The sequence below is a fragment of the Sinohyriopsis cumingii genome, chromosome 12 (assembly GCF_028554795.1).
Source record: "Sinohyriopsis cumingii isolate HCF-2022 chromosome 12, ASM2855479v2, whole genome shotgun sequence".
NCBI lineage: Eukaryota > Metazoa > Mollusca > Bivalvia > Unionida > Unionidae > Sinohyriopsis > Sinohyriopsis cumingii.
In genome coordinates this window covers 27,259,269-27,286,296 of record NC_142972.1, presented here as the reverse complement: position 1 = coordinate 27,286,296, position 27,028 = coordinate 27,259,269, and the positions used below count along the sequence as shown (strand labels likewise).

Genomic DNA, 27,028 nt, shown 5'->3' with positions numbered 1-27,028 from the left:
AAAAATTACCATATTTACACATCTCATTTATTAGATTTTTCTTCAGTGTTATTAAATATCAAAGATTTTCCTTATATCTATTTCTCAGTGAAAAATTTCATTCTGTATAGTTGTCCATTTCATTCATATTTTCCAACCGCTCCAGTGGCTTAGTCGTTAGAGCATATGCCTCGGATGCGGGAGGTCTTGGGTTTGATCCCTGGCCGAGTCATACCAAAGACTTACAAAAATGGTACTAACAGCTGCCTCGCTTGGCGCTCAGCATTAGGAGGTTAGTGTTAGGACTGGTCGGCCTGGTGTCCCAGTGCTAGACATCACTATAAGCTGTCACACTGCAGACATCATAGTGATATGGCTGAAAAATTGTTAAAGCTATGTTAAAAATCCATATTACACAAATACATACACACACATTCATATTTTCCGAACATGGTATAAGAAATGCATGTTACGGTAACCAAGTTTCTGTGTTGCCTTTGCTGTTTTTTTAAAACTCCCACAGACTGCAGTATTTTAAAATATTGGGGATGTTTTAAAAAGAAAAACATTAGAAGCAGGAAGAAGAAAGAAGTAGGTAATTTTAATAAGTTACAATTCAATCCTATGTTATATATGTCTGTGTTGTGGGCTTAACATTTATCCATAATTGTTTGTTGTAGTTTAAGCTAATGATCATTTGTAAACAAAATGTTTTGATAGCTAACTTTTATTCATGTAGATTGTACTTTAAGATAATGGTACTTTGTAAACATATTGTTATGGTCTTTTGACCTTCGAAGGTTCTGGAAGCAAACTTGTTTACTGTTTGGTATAATTTTCCATTAAAATGATTGAGTTTTTTCAAAAATAAAAATACAGTTCCTATCAAAATTATATCTGAACACAGCTATAAATGATTCCACAGACTGATCATAAAACAGGAATGAATAATTGTTTGCCAGATCCTTTATATACATATTTATCTTGACTTTTGTTACAATAGAGTGTTTTGGAATATCCACTCAGACTAATGAAAAATTACACCAAACTGTAAATAAGTTTGCTGCCAGAACCTTCTAATCTATTAATTTATTAAGCTTAGGCCTTGAAATTAATGTTTATTAAATATCTTGTTTACTTATTAGAATCATTACAAAAATCAAATAGGGAAAAAATCCTTTTTTTTACAAACATCAGCGACTGATATAATGAAATTTAGGTACACACACTAAATTAATATACATAACAATATTGTATTGCCTATGTAGGCTTAATCCCAAACGAGAAATTTTCTAGTGTTACTTCTGTAGGCACAACAAGAAAGATTATATCTTTGATTTACAGTCATTATTTTAAAACTTTAGCAGAGGTTCCATTTAAAAGTAAAGCTGTTCAGTTTGAAGAGATGGAAAAGAATATCAGTATATGGACAAAACAGAATGATTTCAAATTTACTCAGAATTAAGTATCAAGATTTCTTGCTGCATTTTGCATGAAAGACTGCAGCCAGGAAAAAGAATGTCTAAATATTGATAAATTATATCTTCGATTATTTTGGTAAATGAAAATATACTTCAATTTTTGATTATTTAAAATTATTCAACTGCATACATGATTAGATCTGACTTCATATCATCATTGTCACACATATGTGTTTGTGCCAGTGTAAGATGGTGATGCCAGTGTAATGTGGTGATGTCAGTGTAATGCATTTATGCTAATATAATGTTGTGATGCTAATGTAATGTGGTGATGCCAGTGTAATGTGGTGATGCCAGTGTAATGCATTTATGCGAATGTAATTTGGTTATGCCAATGTAATGTGGTGATGCCAATGTAATGTTTTGATACCATTGTATTGTGTTGGTGCCAGTGTAATGTGGTGATGCCACGTGTAACATGGTGATGCCAGTGTAGTTTACTGGTGCCATTGTAATGTGGTGATGCCATGTAATGTGGTGATACCAGTGTAATGTGATGCCAATATAATGTGGTGATGTCAGTGTAGTGGGGTGATGCCAATGTAATGTGGTGATGCCAGTGTAGTGGGGTGAAGCCAGATTAATATCTTAATTCTGGTGTAATGCATTTATGTTATGTAAGGTGGTGATGCCAATGTAAGGTGGTTATGCCAGTATAATGTGGTGATGCCAGTATAATGTGGTGATGCCATTGTAATGTAAAGATGCCAGTGTGATGTGGTAATGCCAGTGTAATATGGTGTTACTAGTGTAATGTAGTGATGCCAGTGTAATGTGGCAATGGGGTGCACCCACTGTCCTATCTTAATTTTCTGGAATGATAACTGGCTACTACATGTAGTTTTCTACTAAAAATGTCTCTAGTTATATAATTAATATAGTTATTCCAAAGAAGCTCAGGATATTTTGATATGGTCCATATATACAGTACATGTACTATGGTTTTGCCAGCCTTCAGGAAGTAGTTCATGGGTTTTAACGGAAAATTGAAATCCCAACTCTATAACAACATATACACTTGTTGGGCATGAAAGACAAAATTATATATGTGGCTGATTTTGGCACCAGGGTCCTACCCACCCAATTAGCTCTGGGATCATGGGTTGAAAACCATCAAGTGCCCCACCCTATAACTGTGTATGAAAAGACAACTGTACATACCCAGCAAGTACATCCTGATGGGACAGTCCTTACCCTTAGGGACTTAAAGAGACTCAAACATCTTTGTGGAGATCAAAGCAGGGAAGAATGAGGTTATGTTTTACATTGAAACAGTTCAAGTATTTATAAAGATAGGAAGTGGAGGGGGTGATTTTGATTTTTAATGTAGCTTTAACAATTTTTCAGTTGTATCGCTACAATGTCTACATTGTGGCAGTTATAATGATGTCAAGCACTGGGACAACATGCTGCAGACATGTAGCATGAGGTCCCACCCAGTCACATTATCCTGACACCAGGCCGACCAGTCCTAACACTTACTTCTTAATGCTGAGTGCCAAGCGAGGCAGCTGTTAGTACCATTTTTATAAGTCTTTACTATGACTCTGCTGGGGATCAAACCCATGACCTCCTGTATCCAAGGCGGACACTCTAACCACTAGGCCACTGAAGCAGGGGGGTGGGGTGGAGCAGGTGGATAAAAAAAATGAATTGAAAATAAAACATCATTTGATTTTTGTTGCACTGCTACCCAGTTCTCTGGTAGTTTCTCTTTTAATGTGGATTTCATTCCAAAACTGTGGACACAAGTAAGAATTTATTTCCAAATGCTGCCCATGTTATTCATAAGTATTGCCATCACTTTTACAGGTATTTCTTGGGTTACTACAAGGATGTGAAATACCACCATGCCCCAGGGCCATGTAGGACACTTTATGAAGGTAAGAATTTTATTGCTTAGAAACTGGTGGTGCTTATAGATCTTCTTTGTTACACTGTGCTTGCAAAAACAATTTATGATTAGAAAGGGAATATATATATATATATATATATATATATATATATATATATATATATATATATATATATACACACACACACACACCACACCTTCGATAACTCTTGCCTGCATAACTCGAGATCCCGCTTATAATGTGGTGTCCGGCATGGCTCCCGATTTTTTCCAAAGAATATATATTTTAAATATCTTTAAAATATGCTGAATGTGAAAAAATTTCGATAAGAATTGGTAAATTAAACTTTGATACATTGCTCGTTTTATCATTGAAAATGGTGATTAATGCCTGTAAAGATAGGATCCATATTGTGAAATTTTCTAAATAACATATCATATATTATGTAAGTTTTTTTAATGATAAATAGTTGTCAATACACTGTAAATAAACAGCCTGGTGAAATAGCGATCAATGAAAACTTCTGGTAAATGCTAACAGGTGACATCATAGAATGAAATAAACACCAGTTAAATGTCTTGCTATGTGAAAGTCACATTCTAATCCTTTAATTCCGTTTCAGTGTAAACATTATAATCACAACATATTCTGTTCTTTGAAAACATGAAAAGAGTCAATGGACCGGCACATCGAAACCCGTGAGCACTTCTGTGAGAACCTAATTACATGACGGCTTTGTTTTGATCAACAACATGGGAAGTGTTTGTTGCATTAAAAAATCAATTAAAAGAGACCTGTGTTGTTTTATCACATTGAATATGTCTTTTGTATCAAATCAAGCAAGGGAGGTACAAAGAAAAAATTCAAAGGCATGCAAATCTGAGCAGAGAAATCAAGGAGTAACACAAAAAAATTAACTGATGTTCTTCAAAATGTGAAGTTACCACCATGTCGGCTTATTCTGCACGTCGGGTAATTCTGTGCAACGATACATCATTTCAGTAAACATTGAATCACATGTTATTTTTTTTCCCAAAAAAATTTTGTATCAAGAAAGAACGATTGTACTTTAATTAAGGAAAGTGATATGCATAAAGTGTACAAAAATATCCCGCATTTCGACTCTAAATGCATATGAAAATGTGATTTCTAAATGTCAATATGAAGACCCATTCCATGACCTTTTTGAACAGGTAACCCAGAAATCCAGTTTACTATGTATCTTTTAGAATCATATAAATAAATACATTATACAGAAGAGGGAAATGTATACCATAAAACAATACTGCATTTTAATCCAAGTTTCCAATTTTGCAAGAAGTTGTCCCAGACGTACAAAATCGTCTGCTACCCAACATGTCAACTTGCCGCAACAACATTAATTCTCAAGAAATTCGCCAGCATATAGTCTGTTTCTAAATTCTTTAGTAATTTTTTCACCATCAATAAGACATTGTCAAAACATTACATCCTATTCATTGTTGCTTCTCATCCATATAATAGCTTCTTTTTTTTCAAAACGTTGAACTTTACTAGCTTTTCTACAAGATTGGTTTAGTTTGCTTAATATCTCTTGCCATTTATTGGCATTTTTACCTTGAATTTTGTAAAACTAGCTATAAACCTAACCTAATTACTCAACTGAACTGCTGACAGAAACAGACCAAAGTAATGTATTTCATTTCTATTGCCTGATTGATAAATATTACATCTTTTCCATGTTGTGTGTAGAATAGGCCAACATATCGCGAGTCAGGAAAACAAGGGGGTGGTATCCCCTGTATCCAAAAATAATATTATTTTGAACAGAATATTCTGGTGACAATTGCCTCATTTCAAATGGTAAGCATTGTTGTATGTTATTTTCATCAATCAATCGAATTCGGTATGCGTTTTGCTTCAGTATTGGAGACAGAAACCTTAAGTGCACAGAAATGCTCGACAGCATTGTATATTTGTCAAGCGTGTCACGAATGGCAAGTATTATCATGTATCCAATTCAACACACAAATTAGTGACTTAGTACACAATGTGTGAAGTGGTACACGTGTTAAGCGAACGGAAACCTTGTGGAATAATGTTTTTGATGATCTCCTCAATATACTGTAATTTATCCTGAAATTAATGTTGCTCTATGAGGAAAAGATAAAGTACATCGTTATGAAGAGATATTTATTCACAGTTAATCTCAGCATGATTATAAATTGAGAATTCAACACTATAACCTGCCAACCCACCCACCCCCATTTGCCTTTACATCGATCCCTTTATTGATTTAGGCTTTTTTATAGGTTCCTCAATAACTTGCACCTCACTTATAGTGCGATAGATGTTTTTGGACCCCGACGAGCGCAAGTTATCGAGGGAGAGGTGTGTGTGTGTATATATATATATATATATATATATATATATATATATATATATATATATATATATATATATATATAAATTTTAAGTATCTTTGGAGGAGGACTTATTAATATAGAAGCCATGATAAACTGTGGATTCATGGAAAATTGTTTACAACATTGTTTTCATAAATCTGATGTCTCATTCTTAACCAGATTGATGTGGACATGTTTATCTTACTCAGCCATTGACCTCCATCACTCAGAACGACTAACCATTTGCAGAAAAAGTAGTTGCATGTGGTCACACATTGTGTACACAGGAGCTGTGTACTGATTCATTTTCTAAATTGAATATTGAATACCAAATTATTGAAACATTTTTGTAGTATATTACTTTTGAAGGTATTCTTGTGTAACACCAGCTCCATGCTGCTTCTCCATTTTAGTGATGGCTTAAACATGCAAAAGCTACTTTCACTTTAAGTGCAATATGGTGTGCAACCTCAAAAAGAATATTTGGACATATCACATATAACAGATTTTTTTCTGCCAAAAATATGCAAAGAAATTCTGTTAAGATGTAAAGACTAAAAACATTTCCTTTTAAATATATTGTCTTGATCCATTGTTGTTCAGATCTTTGGAGTCAGTATTCACAATTTTAGAACATAAATCCTCAAGTAAATTCTGCCAATAAAAAGCATGCCTTTGTTTTTTTAAAAACTTCACTTGCTGTTAAGATTTGTCCAGTTGCATTTTGTTTAATTTGAATGGGTTCACAAGGAAAACTAAATAAGTTAGTGGATATTATTTCAAAATGAACAGTTTCAGCTTTTACTGATAATAACTTAACAAGTATATGAAGTGCCAGTGTTACTGTCAGTTGCATACAGCTTAAACCAAATACTAGTAGCTGCCTATCTAATTCATTGTAGTATTCCTTCCATCTGCTTACCCAATCATAATATATATCTATTTATTTATCAATGCAGTACAATAAGTTCATGTGGGATTTAGTCCAAGTTTCCTCAGACCTTTCCCACCTCATGTTAGATATTTTGACTGTAATTCAGATTGGGGAGTGCATTCCTTCCCATTTTGGCCATCTTGAAAACCTTGTTTTCAATATGCCTCAGGATTGAATGGTCATATCTACATGGTGTATTTACTAAAAGACTTATGTCTGTTAGGTACTAAATGAAAATGGTGCTGATCTGACCTCAGATGTGATTACTAAATCATGTTTATTGTTGTGCTTAAATGGATGGCATTAATTTCATGGCATTTTCACCAAAAGACTTCTTATCATGATAGTCTCAATGAACACGATACTAATCTAACATACAGTAGGGCCAGTATGGTGGCCATCTTGAAAATCTTGTTTTGACTACTCTGCCAAAATCGATGGCAATATTGATATGGGGTGCTTTGCTAAAAGACTTCTTATATGGTGGCCATCATGAAATGTTTACTGTAGCTAGCCCTGAATGGATAGTCCCATTGACATGATGTTTTCACCAAAGACTTCTTATCATATCTAGCAGGTTCTAAATGAAAATGGTGCCAATCAGAAAGTTGCCTTTTGAACATGTTCAGTCAAACATGAGAAAATTGTTTTATTATGAAATTTGGTATGTAACAATTGGAATTTCTCAGCAGTGTCAGAGATGGTTTTTGAAATGCTCAAAATCTTCATGGACAGTGGAACATTGGCCCCTTTGACAGGTTCTTGTTTGACAGAACCCTAGGGAAGATTTGTAGCCCAGTGTCAAAACCTGGAGATTCCTTTGAAGGGGCTCTTGTTTGACAATACTAGGAAGATTTGTAACTCAGTGGCAAAGCCTGGTGATTCAGATACCATCCTTTATTGTAGTGTTCAGGCGGCTAGTTGAACTTCTGTTGAGAAACTCTGCTGTGCATTATTTATACATGATTAGTTTCCAAATTAATGAAGATCAAAATTAGCACCTCCAGAATAGGACTTTAAAAAAATCCCCAATTTGTGCTGAAATGGCAGGTGCTATTCCAATGTTCATGGACAACTACTGTCAATAAATCAATCTAATGTTCATGGACAACTACTGTCAATAAATCTATTCCAGTGTTCACAGACAACTACTGTCAATAAATCTATTCCAGTGTTCACAGACAACTGCTGTCAATAAATCAATCTAATGTTCATGGACAACTGCTGTCAATAAATCTATTCCAGTGTTCACAGACAACTGCTGTCAATAAATCAATCTAATGTTCATGGACAACTACTGTCAATAAATCTATTCCAGTGTTCACAGACAACTACTGTCAATAAATCTATTCCAGTGTTCACAGACAACTGCTGTCAATAAATCAATCTAATGTTCATGGACAACTGCTGTCAATAAATCTATTCCAGTGTTCACAGACAACTGCTGTCAATAAATCAATCTAATGTTCATGGACAACTACTGTCAATAAATCAACATGAATCAAACCATCGGTTGTTGGATCAAGTCTGACAATGTAAGATTTTAACTTAACCTTATGTATTTATTTTTGTGTGCAGAAATATTCATAAATTATGCTGTTTTAGATTTTTTTTAAGTTTAAAAGCATGAATAGTTAAAAGTAAAGTCATGTGCAACCACTTGTGCTTAAATAAATGCAAATGAATAAAACTGAAGGAGAATTATTAATGCTAGAAGGGAAGAATGGGGAAATCACTAATGACAGTTCTTATGTAAAACTGAAAAAATTGTATTGTTTATGTTTTAATGAAAGGGATACAATCTCTCTCTTGTGTGCACAAACACACACACACAAATACACATACACATTGGAATTTGGCATGGTCATCCCTAACATCTGCTTCCACATTTATAACACAATGCAAAATATTCATTTTTAGACTCTTTCTTCTCCATATCAGATCCAAAGAAAGAAATTGAAAAAGTTCAGTTCAGTTTTGCCTGTCACCTCTGCCAGGGTATAGGCTGCCCACAAAAGATCGCCAGAGACTTCTGTCCTGTGCCATCCCCTTGAGTTGACTCCAGGTGTGACCAAGCTTTTTGATGTTTGCTTCAAGGTCACATCGCCAGTTGTTTTTTGGCTGGCCCCTTCTCACTTGCCTTGAGGGTTCCATCTCACTGCTTGTATGGTAATGTTGGTTAGCGGCTTACATAGGGTGTGTCCTATTCAACCCCACCTTCTCTTCTTCATTTTGTCCTCTACTGGAAGCTGGGAGGTTCTCTGCCACAGGTTGGCATTGCTGATGGTGTCTGGCCAGCGGATCTGGAGAATTCTTATTAGGCAGCTGTTGATGAAAGTCTGAACTCTCTTTATGGTCGACTTGGTGGTTCTCCAGGCCTCTGCTCCATACAGTAGGACTGACTTCACGTTGGAGTTGAACAGTCTGTTCTTGGTATTCAAGGAAGTTTCTTTGGAGCTCCAGATGTTCTTGAGCTGTAGGAAAGCTTCTCTCTCCTTTCTGATCCTTGCCACCCTGTTGCCCATGTTCGTGAAGGACTCCACCTCTTCCAAGGGACTTCCATGCAGTGTGACTGGGTTGTTATTGACATAATTGATCTTCAGGCTCTTGGTCTTGTCTTTGTGGATGTTGAGGCCAACCTGTGCTGATGTGGCTGCCAGTACATTGGTCTTATCCTGCATTTGCTGCTGACTGTGGGACAAGAGTGCTTTGTCATCAGCAATGTCCAGTTGACTCCACAATGTCCACTGGATCCCATCTTTCCTCCCATTGGTGAACATCTTCATAATATAGTTGATGGTAAGAAGGAAGAGAAACAGTGACAGCAAGCAGCCTTGCCTCATGCCAGTCTGCACTAGGAAGCTGTGTGCTGTCCTGCAAGAATGACTCTGCAGGACATTCTGTTATAAGCATTCTTGACCGGGTTCACCAGCTTGGTTGGGATGCCATAGTGGCTAAGAAGTTTCCAGAGTGTCTCTCAGTCCACACTGTCAAATGCCTTCTTATAATTGACAAAGCTGATGTAAAGCAAAGAATTCCACTCCAACGATTGCTCAGCTATGTAGCAAAGAGTAGCTATTTGGTCCATACATGATCTGTTCTGCTGGAAGCCCACTTGCTCATCTCATAACTATGGGTCAGTGGCCTCCTTCATCCTCTCTAAGAGGACCTGTTTGAAGATTTTCTCTGGTACTGACAGGAATGTGATTCCTCAGTAGTTGGAGCAATTGCTGAGGTTGCCTTTCTTTGGGATCTTGATGAGGTATCTCTCCTTCCAGTCAGTCGGTATTTCTTCTTCCTCACAGATCTTCTCAGAGAGGGGGTATAGCTTTCCCACTGAAGCCTCGAGGTCTGCTCTGAGGGCTTCTGCTGGGATATCATCAGGTCCAGCTGCCTTGCCGTTCTTCAGCTGGGTGATGGCTTTCCTGATCTCGTCTCTGGTGGGATTGCCACAGCTTATGAGGCGGTCTGCAATGACCGGGTGGATTTCTGGAGGATTTAGTGGTGCTGGTCTGTTCAACAGTTCTTCAAAATGTTCTGCCTTTCTATTCATTTGGTGTTCTGTACTTGCCATGGTCTTTCCCTGCTTGTCCATTACGGGTCTCTCTGTTTTGCTGTACTTGCCGGACAGCTTCTTAGTGATGTCGTACAGCTTTTTTATTTTTCCACTTCCAGACGCTTCTTCTGCCTCTGCTGCCAGTACTTCAGCGTAGTTTCTCTTGTCTATCTTGATGCTTCTTTTCACTTCTCTGTGGATGTCAGTGTACTCTTTTTATACCTTCACTATTGTATTTCTTGTCCATCTGCTATTTACTGCTGCTTTATTTTGTTTCTGCTCCTGGATTTTGTGCAATGTTTCGGATGAAATCCATTGTTTCTTCTGGTGCTTAATGGGGCCTAGTACTTCTTGGCATGCTGATTTTACTGACTTCTTAACTTTATGCCATCTGTTGTTCGCTTTGTCTTCCTCATCTTCAAGAATCTCTTGTAGCACTTGGTATTTGTTAAGCGTCAGTCTGTATTCTTCTTTAGTTTTGTATCTTTCAACAGAATAATATTTTACTTTGTTTTCTTCTCTTTGGTGCCCATCCAGTTCTTCTTCAGCTTAAGTTTCAGCCTTGCAACAACTAAGTGGTAGTCAAATGCCACATCAGCTCCCCTCTTCACCCTCACATCAAAAGTGAAAAAAAAACCAGGTATATTTGTATGGTAAAAGCAGTTGTGCAGTTTTTGCTGTTGATTTTGTAATCATCATCATCATCATCATCATCATCATCATCATCATCAATATTATTAATATTATTATCATTTAGAGGATGGTGCTGAAGATTTGTCTGTCCTCAAGAATGGACTTGCTTTCATCTCATCAGTGAGTATCATTATTTGTCTAGAAAATATTTTATTACTTCCCCCTACCTCCTTTTTATCACTTTTCAGTACCTTAAAAATGGGATAGCTCATATTGAATGGCCTGTATAAATCTTATCTAAATCACTTTATCTAGAAGCTACCTGCTCCAAAATCTGTAGACTTTTCCATGTTGGTCCACACACAATCTTAAGAGCCAGTATATTTTGACATAAGACCTGCATGAGAAATAAAAACAAGCATTTTACAAGCAGTATTTACAGTGAAAGGGCAGTCATCAGTTTTATGTGTATCATGACTGGCAGGTCCCTAGTCAGCTTGTAATGGAGAATTTAAACCTACATTCAACAAGCACATCCAGTATGTTTGGTGTTTGTCTTGTATATACACTTTGGAATGGGCAAACATTATCTCATTCCTTACTTGACTGTTCACATTGGCTTATGGTATGCTTGTCATGTGACATTTTCCACATCTTTTGAAGAAACTGCCCATTCATTTTTCATAAAACATTAAACTGTATAATTGTACCTCATGACATTGTAATATCATTATGTATATCTTTATTTTTTGTAACTCCTGGTACATGATTTTATCTAATTTTTGTAAGTTTTATTCATAGCTGTAAATTGTACAGAATACCTTTAGTTCAATTTTGCCTACATAACCTGAGTCTGTTATGAGAGTAAAAATTATATGGGATCTATAAATAGATGCTTATATGTGTGTTGACAAATACTAATAATAATATCCTTAATGATGACTTTGGGATAATTTCTGATTGGTTGATGGGGTTTAGACAGTTCTAGAAAAGTAATTCCCCATTGGTTGGGCTAGATCACATGAATAGGTGTTTTGCAATAACATCTGTTACAGAGTATATTGTGAAATATACCAGTAGTCACAAAAGAAGGATTTTTAAGGAAAGAACTGAACAGTCAAATTCATTCATATTTAGGAGTCATCTTCATTTCTTGTCTTCCTGTTGTAAGTCTGCAGATGTGTTTCATGTTGTACTTAGATATTATTTAAGATGAAATACATTTGTTCAGTGGAAATATTAAGTGCTCATTATTTTGTCTATACTATTATTCTGGAACAGTTGTGAATTTTTTGAAGGAGTTCTGGATGATGCCATCTTGATGTCATGAGTTTTCTTGGTGGACAAGTACATTTCTGGTTTTGAAATTTATACAGAATGTTTTATTCATTTAGTACTTTCATAAACCTTTTTCAGGATTATTTTGGATTCGTTTCATAATACTATAAGTTCCTCTCACATCTTCATTTATAACTTTGATAACTAAGTTCTTTGTTAAGTTTTATAAAATTTGTTAGTTTTGCTTCTTCCTGTTACTTAATTTGTGACCATAGAATCGTAACACTGTGAAGAATGTGTTTTTTTGTGGTTTCCATATTGAATTCAGTCTCCATAGAAAGCTAACATAACATTCTTTTGTACATCTTCAGACTTGTGTTGAGTTTGATTAAGGATTGCAGAAAGGTTCGTTATAATATAGTTTGCTATTGTTGTGGTTTTGGTCGCTTTGCAATTACCAATAACCTTCTACAGCAGTCAGTTGGAAAATATATTTTTTATGTTTCCAAAGTCACGGGGTCAGTTTAAATCAAACTTGGTGGAAATGTTTTTATATCTTATATTTCTCTTTGAAAATGTAACTTGCAACTGTTTTTGACTCCATGTAAAAACCAAGTTTTAGTTTTTCGTTTAAAATCATTAGCCAAGATAAGTGTTTTGGGATCCCCCCCCCCATCAATCTTTTGGTTTTTGTAGCAATTACAATGTACTTGATAAACACATTTTTCTTCTAAAAAACACCCTATAATTTTTCTTTTCAGAGTTTTGTCAGATCAGTGATTGTTTATATATACATGAGATCCAGGGACCCACAAGAGTGTCTCTCACAACAAACTCTTTACAGTACAAAAAATATGAAAGAACTATCTGAGACTATAAGTGTATCTCAGATTCTGGATTTCTTGAAAGAAGCAAACATTTATTACAAAATGTAATTTGCTTAATTGTCTCAGTGATTTAATTACTGTATTTGCCAGCCTGTAAGATGAATCAGCTAATTTGGCAAATTTTCCATCCTTCTTCCTTATGAAAGTCGATGCCGAGTATAAAACAAGGCCAGATCAACACATCAGATTGTGATTTTCACTTCGTTCCACACAGCATTGCGAATTTTATCCTACCTGTAACTCTGTAATCTTTCCATTAGGATCATTAAATGTAATTAAAAGTACCTAATTTATTTCACAAGAAGTATTTTAAATGTATTATGTACTTTTAGCTACATATATTAATGCTGACCCAAAAATGTATTGAGTTATAGATAGGATAAAACTTGCGATGCTGTGTGGAATTAAATTATAATAACTTATATGTCATGGTTATTCATCTTCTAATTTGTAAATTCTAATGCACAGATAATTAATGTTAAACAAAGTATATTACAAACAACATACATTACTGGTGCATGCCGCTTGTACATCTGATCTCTGTTAATTTTTAATACTGACGATCATGTAATTGTTTAAAACACTCACTGTGGGATCCTATATTTGTTCATACATGATCTCTTCCCCAAAATGAAATATTATTGCACATTATTTTCTGTACTCTGGAGAATTATTTTCCGTACGAAAAATATGATACAGTGATTCAGCTGACATAATCCACATGTAAGTCAATTCGGAGTATAAGACGAAGCTAAGATTTTCTGGTCAAAAAGTATCGTCTCATAGGCCAGCAAATATGGTAGTACATCATGGTTTCTTGATCTGAAATGCATCGTGTGATATCTTTTAGAATATTTCATCTGTTTACATTGCTTTTTCATCAGAATTCTTTACATACTTTTATTCCAGTTCTTTTTTTAATTGTTTCTATGCCTGTACGGTTCATTATTATGTTTGTTGTGTGGCCTTATTATGCTGATGTGCCATAAACCCGGACTGATCATTTTACTTACCATCATGAAGCCCAGGATTCTTTTGACTTGCCATTTTCTTTTCTTTTCTTTTGTAGGGCTATTACCTGGCAAAAGGCAAAGTGAAATTGTTTGATTTTAATGACCCCCGGCATGGGGTTAAGGACTTACCAATGCTGGGGACTGATGCAGTACCAAACTTCATGCAACATGTCCATGGAATATCAGTATGGGAGCACCCTGAAACTGGCAAGGATTTTTTTCTCTCAGTAAACACATGAATCGACCACATTGTTCTTGTTTTGTTACAAGAAAAGTGTGCACACACAAACTAGGACTAAAACAAAGCTACTCTCCAGTCATCCTTTTCTGAATGGAAGATTCCTTATACCCGTACTGACTTCAAATATTATATAAATTGTCATGTTCATAATACTTGGCAAAATACATGGAATGAAAATTTTACAGACAAGTTCATAATATCAAACCCATCATTAGAAAGTGGCATCACTAATACAGAAGAAATCGCAGAACATGTACAGTCTATAAATACCTGATTAATGCATATGTTTTGAAGGGTCAACATTGAATAGAGTGCATACTCTGCATGTGTACATTAACTGAGCACATACTCTGCCTCTGGAACACATTCCTATCAAAGGTATTGACTTTCACCGTGTGAGAAATGTTTTTATGTTAACTTTGTTAGAAAGCTTTATGATGATGTATTGCCGGTGAAAATATTGGATTGTTTGAGAGAATGTATTTTGTGACAAAAAAGGCCTAGTACATGTACTTAAAGAAATTTTTAATTTTTTTAATGATTCTTTTATACAGCTTGACAAATTCATGTGCCAGATGCCTGTATAAAGCTCAAATTCAGCTTGGACAAGCTCAAGCTTGCTAGGTACTTGATTGGTCAAGTCAGAAAAATTGAGAGAAAGGTCATGCACAGTTTGTAATGCTTTATGTTCTGCAAACTCTACATTTGGCAAAATCTCAATAATTCATACATCAACATCTTTATTTATATGTATCACATGCTTCTGTTACATATTTGTCCACAGTTTCATTTTTCTGTTGAGCCATTATTTCAAATTACATTGCCCATCTGTTACCTTCAACTTGGAGTCAAGGTCACTCATGCATTTTCTCACAAAGACATGATAATATAAATGCTCACTATCTATTACAAATTGGTGATGAATATTTACTTGTTTTGGTTACTTTTTTTAACTTTTTAACTATAACATTGGAAGTATACAGGATTCAATGACTTTTGAGTAAGTCACAGACAGAGTTCTTGCGTCCAGCCTATTTAGTATGTTGCCCATTGAAACTGCTGGGAATTCTTTTGGGTCCAGTGAAATGTCCAGAGCTTGCCTAATCTAAAAAAACAGTTTGTTTTTGGGTTTAACGCCATTTTTTTCAGCACAAGATAGGCTATATGTGGCAGCCAGTATTAATGGTGGAAAACCCTGGAAAGAACACCGACGCACAAGAACCTACTGGCAAGCTTTCACACTTATCCACATTAGCTGAGCCCAAGACTCAAACCCACGCAGACAGAGGTGAGGTGGCAGTGATCCGTGACAGAGAGCGCTTTAGACCACTCGGCCACTCAGGGCCCACCCCCACCCCCCAAAAACAACAGTTTGACAAAGATAGATTCTTTTGATCAAGTTGATTAAATGATAGTTGTTAAGGATATTACTCACAAGATTTCAATTACAGGTGTGTTTTGAAAAAAGGCAATCTTCACTATTGCCACATGGATTTCCTTAAATGTGTGATCATTATCTTTAACGGTTCAGTTCAGATTCTTTTACCGCAGCATCACTCTCTCTCTCTCTTTCATACATGATCAGCAAATTGCAATGTACCATATATACTTGCTTATAATTCTACCTCTTTTACTGAAAATTTGATTCTTGTAGAATATGGGTCATCGTATAAGCAAGATATACAAAAAAATCAATCATCTACAGGTAAAGTTGGAAACTCAAGAAGTTTGCAGTGCCCAAAAATGCAGTGAATTCAAATATTTTTATACTGTCATGCCACTGCTCCCATTCAGAAATGTATATATGGTATGTACTGTGTTTGTTTTATGACAAATCATTATGCATTAACTTGTATCTAGTTATTTGGATTTTAAAATATAATAAGTAAATTAAATACTACCCACCACATAGTGAAGTGTCCATCATTGTAATTTACTGTGCGTGTTTACTAGCAAGGATGTTGCTTCCATTTTCATGCAAGTCCTAACAACCTGTATTTGTATTAATATTTGTGTTTTGCTGTATAAACACTTTGCTTGATGCAGTGACAGTTTTGATTCAAGTTGTATTTTCCTTTTCCATAAGTTAGATTTTTAATTCCCATTTGATATTTCCCAAGTTTTCTGAGAGTGCACATGACACAGTAAACCCTTGGCTTGTATAGGCAACATTCACTTGTTCTTTAAGTTGACAATCCATTAGATCGAATCATGAATTTAGTACATGTATTTGTTCAATGACAATTAGAGTTCTACATCTGCGAATTAATGTTTGACCTTAATCTCTTTTAGTTTTTAAAGGTAGTACCCTCTTCATTTTCCCATGTGACAACCCTTTGATCAAGCTACAAGTTTAAATATATGCTCAGTGCCAAGTAGCAGAGGGTGGCTATTTGAGCTCCTATGATCTTGCAGCACAATTGACAAATGTTCAGTTGCAGCCTTTAATAGATTTGACAGATCAGAGTGTTACTTACAGAGCCTAGCCTCTACATAAGCACCTGCATATGATAGTGAGGCCAAGGAAAGGGAGTTAGATGATAAATACAATAAATATAAACAAGAATTACAATTGAGACAATACAATACAAACTTCACACAATTCATATGCAACACAGATATCATCCATAATTATACATTATTTACCAGAACTGAGACTTCTATGTAGTATTTCCTTTAATTCTTGTGAAAGAAATACAAAAGTACATCTATATATAAATTCTACAAGTTCTACATACTGGAGAGAGTTTTGCAATTGCTGCCATTGAAGACTTTGGATAGACTGCATTGAGAGAAAGAAGGATAGGGCAGGGTTAGTAATGCATGCCAACATGCACTGCACATGTTGAATACTTGTAATATTTCATTCACTCCACATATCCATACTACGATCTCTGAGGTCTTTAATATGTGGGATCACTGTACCCATAATATTTCATCTTTCCTGGTCGTATACCAGAAGAGTTTGTGAGATTGTATGTTGTCCACATCCATCCATCCGTTGGCACAAATTTGAACATTTTATTGCTTCTCCTGAACGGAAAGTCATACTATCATGGAGTTTTCATATGAAGACTTGTATAGTTGGTCCTAAATGAAATTGGTGCTAATCTGATGGCCAGTAAGGCTGCCACAGTCGCCATCTTGAAAAATTTATATCGCTATTTCTCCAGAATGGATGGTCATATCAACATGGGGTTTCACTGAAAGACAATTTATGCAGTCTAGATGGACCTAAATGAAAAGGGTGCTAAATCTGATTTTTAATATGGCCTTAACAGTGGCCATCTTGAAAATTGTATAGCTCATCCTCCTGAACAAAATGTAATATTATCATGGGGTTTTGTGACCAGATGATGATGGAATTTTTTTCAGCCAGTAGAGTATCAGTGTTTGCTGTGAATATCAAATATGTAAAAATAGTAAATGGTTCCTTTTTTATATCATAGTACAGTGTTAATTCCAGAAATGAAAATAGTGGGGCCCATTGGACAATACCAGGTCAAAAAGTGGCATCATTTAGAAAAAAAATACAGGAGTCACAAACACCTTACCCATGTTTCTTGTTCGTTGAAGAAATCAAAAGACATATCTATATCAAAGGCACTCGCATTGTGAAATTATTAAATACTACAATAAATATTCAATTTTCCAGTATTATATTCTTTGAAATTGTTCCTTGTGGAGTCAGACTAAAGCATAATGTTCTAGAGTTTCCACTATTTCACTCAAATCAGTCTAAAGTCTGCCATAGTGATCTTTTGTCTTTAATTTTCGGAAGGAACTTGCATGTACTAAAGATGTAAAATAAAAGTCAAAAGCTTAGAATGAATACTGCTAGTGTGTTAATCTTTGCAAAAGTTCAATGTTGCAAAGGCAGAGCATAGAATGAATACTGCTAGTGTGTTATCCTTTGCAAAAGGTCAGTGTTGCAAGGTCAAAGTCTAGAATGAATACTGCTAGTGTGTTATCCTTTGCAAAAGGTCAGTGTTGCAAGGTCAAAGTCTAGAATGAATACTGCTGGTGTGTTATCCTTTGCAAAAGGTCAATGTTGCAAGGTCAAAGTCTAGAATGAATCCTGCTAGTGTGTTATCCTTTGCAAAAGGTCAGTGTTGCAAGGTCAAAGTCTAGAATGAATCCTGCTAGTGTGTTATCCTTTGCAAAAAAGGTCAGTGTTGCAAGGTCAAAGTCTAGAATGAATCCTGCTAATGTGTTATCCTTTGCAAAAGGTCAATGTTGCAAGGTCAAAGTCTAGAATGAATCCTGCTAGTGTATTATCCTTTGCAATTGCTACATTAGCAGCTTCTCTAGTAGCATTCAGCTTTCAAAAACATGTTGTGTACTTTTTTCAGGTGTGGTTTATCTTTATGTATTGACCCATCCACCAGATCAGGACAGAGTAGAGGTGTTTGAGTTTGACCAGACAAAGAGAGAATTGAAGTACATCAAAAGTATAACAGATCCCCTATTTCGAACGTAAGTATCTTTCCTCTTTTCTGTTTGTTACCCAGCTATAAGAAACTTAAGTTCATTGATTTCACAGTTTTTATGCGTCAGTCATTCTCTCCTTCCTTTCCCAGCTATAACTCAATATATTTGGTACACGTGTAATGACCAACCCTTCAGTATGGATAAATCCTTTGATGAAAGTACCTGGCAACCCTTCAGTATGGATAAATTCTTTGATGACAGTATCTGGCAACCCTTCAGTATGGGTAAATCCTTTGACAAAAGTATCTGGCTACCCTTCAGTATGGGTAAATCCTTTGATGAAAGTATCTGGCTACCCTTCAGTATGGGTAAATCCTTTGATGAAAGTATCTGGCTATCTTCAGTATGGATAAATCCTTTGATGACAGTATCTGGCTACCCTTCAGATTGGATAAATCCTTTGATGACAGTATCTGGCTATCCTTCAGTATGGATAAATCCTTTGATGAAAGTATCTGGCTACCCTTCAGTATAGAAAATCCTTTGATGAAAGTATCTGGCTACCCTTCAGTATGGATAAATCCTTTGATGAAAGTATCTGGCTACCCTTCAGTATGGATCAGTCCTTTGATGAAAGTATATGGCACATCAAAACTGGTTGGCTGTGACTCACAGCTATTCATCACTGTATAAAAATATTAAACAACATCAACTTATTTCCATTAATGTTACACTTTGTGTGCATCTTGGGATAGCCATTTGTTCATGTGAAAATTGGTTATTTTGATCAGTTTGCCATATATTCAGTATGACACCAAAATACTGCTATGGATGTGGGAGTACTGTATCTTTTGAGCTCCTGTCCTTGAAGAAGTCAGTTTTCATTCAGATTAGTTCAGACCAGAATTGTAGAGTAATGTTGACTAGATAGGTATAGATAGGCAAAAAAACATAGTAGAAAATGCTTTTTTCGCAAATGTTCCATCAGGTTTTTTAGTTTTCAGACTGATAGAAAGTTAAGATGAGAGGAAGAGAGTTACAGTTTTAAACAATAATGTGATTATTTTGTGTGAGAGTCTCATTTAAGTATGCCTGAAACGATTCATATTTACAAACTACTTCTTTCCACAGCATGAATGACCTTTTGGTCATTGACATTGACAAGTTCTACATCACCCAAATTCTCTGGTTCAAGAATCACTACCTGACATACATGGAATACTTTCTCTTTGTGAAGTATGGGGAAGTCCTATTTTTTGATGGCATGAAGGCTAGATCCGTTGCTTCCTCACTCCACCTGCCAAGTGGAATAAATATATCTCCAGATAAATCGTATGTATAACTTGGTGGCTTAGTATTTGTATCCCCCACTGTTTGTAGTGATGTCATCTTCATTTGGTTCTGTCCGTCCATCCCAAGGAACTTGTTAGTATCATTACACAAGACTACTTGAGGCAGAGAGATAAAATTGGAAGGCATGTTGTGTGCATAGTAGATAAATTGATTAGATTTTTATGCCACTATGGCAGTTTTTCCATTTATAAATATTTTTGGTTAACATTTGGACTTTTTAGTGAAAACTTTATTAACACAATTGGGCAAAAACCACTTTATATGAAGAAATGCATGTTTGTATCCATATATAGATAACCTTATTGTATTTTCCCATCCTGAAATCAGTTTTTCCATTGTTCCTATAAATTTCACACTCTTGGGGCTCAAACATTTTTGGCTGCAGTGGAAACTTAATGTGAATTAACTATTTTTCATGGGGTATCAGTTTTTATGGGATACTATTTTTTTAAATAGATTTCATGGTTACTTCAAGCTGCAGATTTAAAGAAACAGTAAAGATACCACATTAAATTATGATCTTTTGTGGAAACAATAGAATATTTTGTTTGATCCATGTATTTTAGGATCCCACCTTGTATTTTTTCCCCAAACAAGAAAATTGATACCATAACAAATATTTGATAGAATGAGTTTTAAAAGCATAAATTAGCCTGATATATTTCTTTTACATTTATATTTGTATCTTCTTTCCTGCAGAGGAAAAAGAAACTGCAAAAACAGTACATTGTGACCCTGCTACAGCATGCTCTGTCATAACACGAATTTGGATATAACACGGTCGTTGTGTGGCTCCCGAAATTTATGTACATGTATTTTTCTTGTACACAAAAAAAAAATATCTTTCTTAAAAGTACGACAAAAACCCACTAAAAGTTTATTATCATTTTGGGGAAGAGGTCACGTTTAAATAATATAAGACAATTGTGGCATTGCTCCTGCAGTTTTATATGTATTTTTATCTTACACAAAGTAGTTTTTTCTTCTCAAAAGTACAAAAAATAACATGTAAAAAGTTTGTTCGGGGATCGCGTAGTTCTTTGCCAATGTTGCAGACTTGGATATTTTCCCTTATTGGCAGCAAAATATACCATCTGCCTATTTTTTTATATTGGCAACATTGTTGGCTGTTTTAAACTTGTATATACAACCACTTGTTTGGAGTGGAGAAATTCAGAAGCCCCATGAAAGGAAGCTGCAGACTGGATATAAAATGCACTGAAATTTATCTAGCATGAATACTATATGTTGAGATATCCGCTTTTTTGTTGTTGACATTTCTGGTAACAGAGATCAACCGGATGAGGCATTATCTCGTAATCTATCTTTCATCAGATTTTTGGCCACTCACTAGTAATTAATATATTTACAAAGACTGACATTTGTATGTGGATGGTAAGTACAATTCCTCTTCTTTTCAGTCAGAATTAAATCCTTCAGAACATCCCTTTGTTAAATTTCTGATGCATGCATGGAAAGCAGCATCACCCTTCTACCACAAATGTAAAAAAAAAACATGCACATCTTACTTTTTGGTTTGTTCAATAGGCAGGGGGGAACAGTAACTAGAACAGGCCAAATGACAGCCAATTCCTTGTTAAAAATGTACCCAGATAAAATAGAAATTTCAAAGGAAACTGATTACCTTTGGAGCATTGTTATGAAATTGTACTCTGGGCAAATGGAGAAAAAAAATCAGTCGCATTCATGCAATACAGTTATTTGATGTTGCCGCCACAATATGAAACGGGCATTTGTTTGGTTCTCCAAAGCTGTCCTTTAGCAGTGATTTCAATAACACATGCACCCTTCATCAAAGAAAGCTGACTACAGTCTTCAATGAAAACAAAAAACTTTTCTCAAAGGAAGTCAGTACCAAACTTAAATAAAAGTAATGGAATCTGATTGATTTTTGCATTTTCCAGTTTGACTGGAACACGTTAACTGTGCCATGAAAGTTTCCTTTATGCAAGGGAAAGGTTTTTGCTTACAAACACTACCAACGGCAGCTTGAAACGCTAACTAACTTCTACTGACTTGGGACATACTGAAAAGTAAATGTGCTTTGTCATTTATTACATGAATGTGCTATGTTTTTCCACTGAATTCAGACCAATATGACCTGTGACAAAATTGTTGAATATTTTAAATCTGTGTGTGCATATTTTCGATGGAATTGCAGACCTGCCAACTCTTACGATTTTGCTCTAAGTCTTATGAAAATTACCCCTAAAATACGGACTTAGGGCATACTAGCAAAAACTACGGAAAAATGATCGTTGCTGAAAAATCTGAATAATTGGTTTATCCATGTTTTATTTGGATTCAGGTTTCATCTTAGAATTAGTAAAATTAGAAAGGAAACCAGACTAACTTAACAGCAGCACCCCAGATTCTTTAAACTGCACATATTTGTTCATGTGAAGCATCTGCATGATCAAACTGTTGATTATTTAAAAAAATTAAATGGCATCCAGAAAACGGTGCTTCATCTGGTGTTTGTATTGGTATCTGTTTAATATTATACCTCCATGTTTAAGAAGAAAGGGAAAATAATCTTCTTGAAAAGTGTTAATAATTGTTGGCATCCGTTAGCCGAGAGAGAGAGACGATGGAACTGCGCCCATGAGAGATGTCCCGGTTGGCGGTTGTGCAGCGTCTGATGTGGCTAAGTAGTCCAATGTGGGAGTGGCAGTACCTGCTGCACTTGCTGTACTTGAAGGTTGTGTTTGGTGTTGGTTGGAGCTGCTGCTTCTTCCTCTGCGATCGTCTTTCATCAGCTAGCAAGCATTGCTTGTCCTCTCTAGTTTTCAGACTAGTGATCAGAGCATGTCACCAGCTTGATCTGTCTAGAGTGAGCTCTTCCCAGGTGTTGACATTGATATCAAGGGCTTTCATGTCGTGCTTACAGACATCCTTGAAGTGGAGATGTGGCCATCCGATCGACCTTTTGCCAGAGGCGAGTTCCGAATAAAGAATGTCTTTGGGGATCCATCCGTCATCCATCCGACGTACATGGCCCAGCCATCTAATGCGACGTTGGCGGAGGAGTGTGATAATGCCGGGAATTTTGGCATGCTCCAGCACCTCGTTAGTTGTTACTTGATTGCTCCAGGTGATCCCGAGTATGCATTGGAGGCATTGCATGTGAAAGGTGCTCAGTCTTTTCCCTTGTGTGGCATAGAGTCCAGGTTTCATTGGCGTACATGAGAATGCTTAGCATGCATGCACGGTACACGGTGATCTTAGTGTTTATGGTCAGCATGCTGTTATTCCACACTCTCTGCGACAACCTGGAGAGAGTTGTTGATGCCTTTCCGATCCGCTTGTTGAGCTCAGCATCGAGTGAAAGGTTGTTGGTGATGGTAGAGCCGAGGTACATGAACTGACTCACCACCTCAAGTTCGTAGTTGTTGATGATGATGCTTGGGGATTCCGTGTCCTGAACCATCATGTTTGTTTTCTTTAGGCTTATGGTTAACCCAAACTCATCGCATGCTTTAGCAAAGCGGGTCATCATGCACTGAAGCTCAGCTTCTGTGTGGGTGGCTAGAGCAGCATCGTCTGCAAAGAGCATGTCCCTGATGGTTACTTCACACACTTTGCTCTTTGCGTTCAGTCTTGCCAGGTTGAACAGTCTGCTGTCTGATCGCGTGTGCAGGTAAATCTCTAATGTGGATGTCCCAAAGGCGTGCTTGAGCAGGACTGCGAAGAAGATGCCGAAGAGTGTGGGGGGCAAGGAAACAGCCCTGTTTAACTTCACTGCGGATGTCAAAGGGGTCGGATGTTGAGCCATCGTACTGCACTGTGCCTTTCATGTCATCGTGGAAGGACTGGATCATGCTTAGCAGCTTTGGAGGGCAACCTATTTTCACCAGGATTGTGAAGAGTCCATCTCTGCTGACCAGATCGAATGCCTTGGTGAGGTCTATAAAGGCAGGAAGAGGGGTCTGTGTTGTTCTCTGCATTTTTCCAGCAGTTGCTTGACAGAGAAGATCATGTCGATTGTGGACCTCTCTGCATGGAACCCACACTGTGACTCTGGGTAAATTCTGTCAGCAAGCATCTGCAGTCTGTTCGAAAACATTACCCACGATGCTGAGAAGTGATATGCCCCTGTAGTTGTTGCAGTCGCTTCTGTCGCCCTTGTTCTTGTACAGGGTTATGATGTTAGCATCTCTCATGTCCTGAGGCACTGCACCCTCGTCCCAGCACTGGCAGAGGAGGTCGTGCAGGTGTGTGAGCAGCACGCTACAGCCGCACTTGATGAGTTCTGCTGTGATGCCATCCTTCCCTGGGGCTTTACCTAGGGACAGTTTTTCTAAGGCCTTCTTTAGTTCATCTACAGTAGGGTTCTCGTCCAGTTCAGCCATGAGAGGGAGGTTTTCAATGGCATTGAGGGCATCATTGGTCACGTGGTTCTCTTTGGAGTAGTATTCCACCCAACGCTCCATCTGCTTGCCCTTGTTGTGGATGGTATCGCCTGTGGCAGACTTCAGTGGTGCTGTCAGTTTCTTTGTGGGACCCATTGCTTTCTTTATGCCATCGTACATGCCTCTGATGTTTCTGATATCTGCTGCTGACTAGATACTCTGACAGAGCTGAAGCCAGTATTCATTGGCACACTGCCGTGCTAATCTCTGCACTTTGCTTCTGGTAGACCTGTATGCATGTAGTGTCTTCTGGCAGGGGGATCGCTTGTATTGAAAGGTGAGCACTGCGATGCTCTTATATGGCTGGCATGAGTGTGGCAGAGTTAGCCTCAAACCAGTCATGGTTCTTTGATTGCTTCTTACCAAAGATCCGTGTAGCTGTGCTGTATACAGTCTCTCTGATGTGATCCCATCTTTCTTTGGCACTGCTGTTGGGGGGTTCCGAATCAAATGTCTTGGAAAGAGCATAGGTGAATTCCTCAGCCTTGTCTGGATATGATGTCTTGCTCACATCAATGCGTGCTTTACCCTCTTGCCTAAAGTGGTGGATCTTCTTCAGCTGAAGCTTCATTTTACAGCACACCAGCGAGTGGTCGGTGTTGCAGTCAGCACTGTGGAAGGTACGGGTAAGAAGCACACCCTTCATGGCTGACCGTCTTGTAATGATCAAGTCTGGCTGGTGCCAGTGTTTAGACCGTGGATGCCTCCAAGACACTTTGTGCTGTGGCTTTGTCTGAAAGAATGAATTGGTGATGCTGAGGTCGTGGTACGAGCACATCTCTAGAAGGCGCTGCCCATTCTCATTCATCTTCCCAACACCAAACTTGCCAAAACAGGAGGGCCAAGAGTCATGGTCGGCACCCACCCAGACATTGAAGTCGCCCAGCAAAATCAAGTTCTCTTCCTTGGGAAATTTGTCGATGAGCGAGTTTAACTCATCGTAAAACTCATCCTTGTTATCTGGAGGATCTTAGTGTGGGAGCATAAATGCTGATCAGGTTGACAGGCCTGTTTGTGGTGTGGAGGCAGAGGGATAGCAGTCTTCCGTTTCCTTGTTGGCAGGGTTCTATCATCCTCAGCAGAGTGTTCCTGACGGCGAATCCAACACCAAACTCTCTGGCTTCATCGGCGCTCTTTCCTTGCCAGAAGAATGTGTAGTTCTTTTCTCTGAGGGACCCGGAATCTGGTAGTTGTGTCTCCTGTAGTGAGGCGATGTCGACCTGGAGCCTTGCAAGTTCATCATTGATGACTGAAGTCTTTCGAACGTCGCTGATTGTCTGGAGATCATCTGAAAGCCCAGTCAGCATGGTCCGGACATTCCAGGTACCTAGCTTGAGGATTGAAGTCTTCTTTTATTATTTTTTTTGTTATTTCTTGGTGCAGTTGTTGCAGTCCACTTGTTAGGTACTTGCGTACCTTAAGCCTTACGTACCCAGCAAGGCAGGCGAACTGTAGCGGGACAGCACCTTATTGGCTGGGGGCTGCCCAGTTTGAGGCGGGTGGTAGCTGTCCAGTGAAACATGTTGGTCTCTCCCACCATCAGAAGCAACCCCTGGCATCTGGCTGTACACCAATCGAGCGTGACTTATAGCCAGTAAACTGCTGCTTCCCATGTTGTGTTGATGCTGTGGAGTGAAGCTCGAGTGTCCTCTCCAGGGAGCAAGCCTGGGCAGGGTGATATGGAGAATCAACTGTTGCCCATGCAGCTGATCCCCCCTCTCCACGCAGCTGATGGATCCAAGGGAAAGGACAAGCCAGTACATCATGGCACCAGCTGCGTCACAGGAGTTGCCGAGATGACACTGAAATCAGTGCCAAGTCGCCTTAGGGACTCCGTCTCTGGATTTTCTGTTGGGGTTTACTTCCTTAGCCTTTCCCATGAGAGGGTATAGTCGCAAGGCAGCGAAGGTTTGAGATCGGAGTTTACCTTCTCCTGGATGAGTGACCACCCAAGGTTATTGAGCCCCATCTGCCCAAAGTATCTGGTTTTGAGGCACCAGAAACTCGCCTGTCATTCCTTCTCCAGTCAGTTTAAACAGGTTCCGCCACTCGTGAAGGCCTGAAACTGGATTTGGTTGTCAGAGGCTCTATCAGACGCAAGCCATTGGGAGATTTCCAAGGGAAGTGGATGCTTATCTCCCACATCCGCTCCCGGCAATGAAACCCTTGGAACCCAGCGTTAATAATAAACACAGAAGAATAAAAAAGGAGTATTCAGATTCTTGTGAATAATAGCTGGAAAGGACACAATTACGTTTATTGGACATCACGTGCCAATTTGAGTATGTCTTGTGGTGGGAGATATGATTGCCATCGTCATGTGAAATAGAAAAGTATTTCCAAGAAGATATTAACAAATTCAATGAGCTGCATAGGGTTTGGAACTAGAGTTTGTGCAACTGTACTAGTGGTAAATAAAGTCTACGCATACATTACAAACCTTTCAGTTGAACATAATGTTTATCATCGATGCATCAAACTTTTAATTATGTTTTCCAGCTTTACAATAGCAGTTAATGATATATTGTTAATCACTTACTGAGACGGACTTTTCAGACTTGGCAAGTCT

The 27,028-nt window shown here is 37.5% G+C and overlaps 1 protein-coding gene across 6 annotated transcripts in view; it reads left to right on the top strand.

Annotated features, from left to right (window-relative positions):
• Nucleotides 1-27,028, top strand: part of LOC149786144 (serum paraoxonase/arylesterase 2-like) — a 53,621-nt gene that overhangs the window by 10,299 nt on the left and 16,294 nt on the right. For 5 of the 6 annotated variants that reach the window (XM_089976493.1, XM_089976489.1, XM_089976488.1 and 2 more), the window contains exons 3-7: nucleotides 3,273-3,343; nucleotides 10,948-11,003; nucleotides 14,058-14,208; nucleotides 18,595-18,718; nucleotides 19,805-20,005. In XM_089976493.1, coding sequence (XP_089832619.1) covers nucleotides 3,273-3,343; nucleotides 10,948-11,003; nucleotides 14,058-14,208; nucleotides 18,595-18,718; nucleotides 19,805-20,005 — 603 coding nt within the window. The remainder of the gene's footprint in view (nucleotides 1-3,272; nucleotides 3,344-10,947; nucleotides 11,004-14,057; nucleotides 14,209-18,594; nucleotides 18,719-19,804; nucleotides 20,006-27,028) is intronic. The other variant, XM_089976495.1, reaches the window with a different exon arrangement.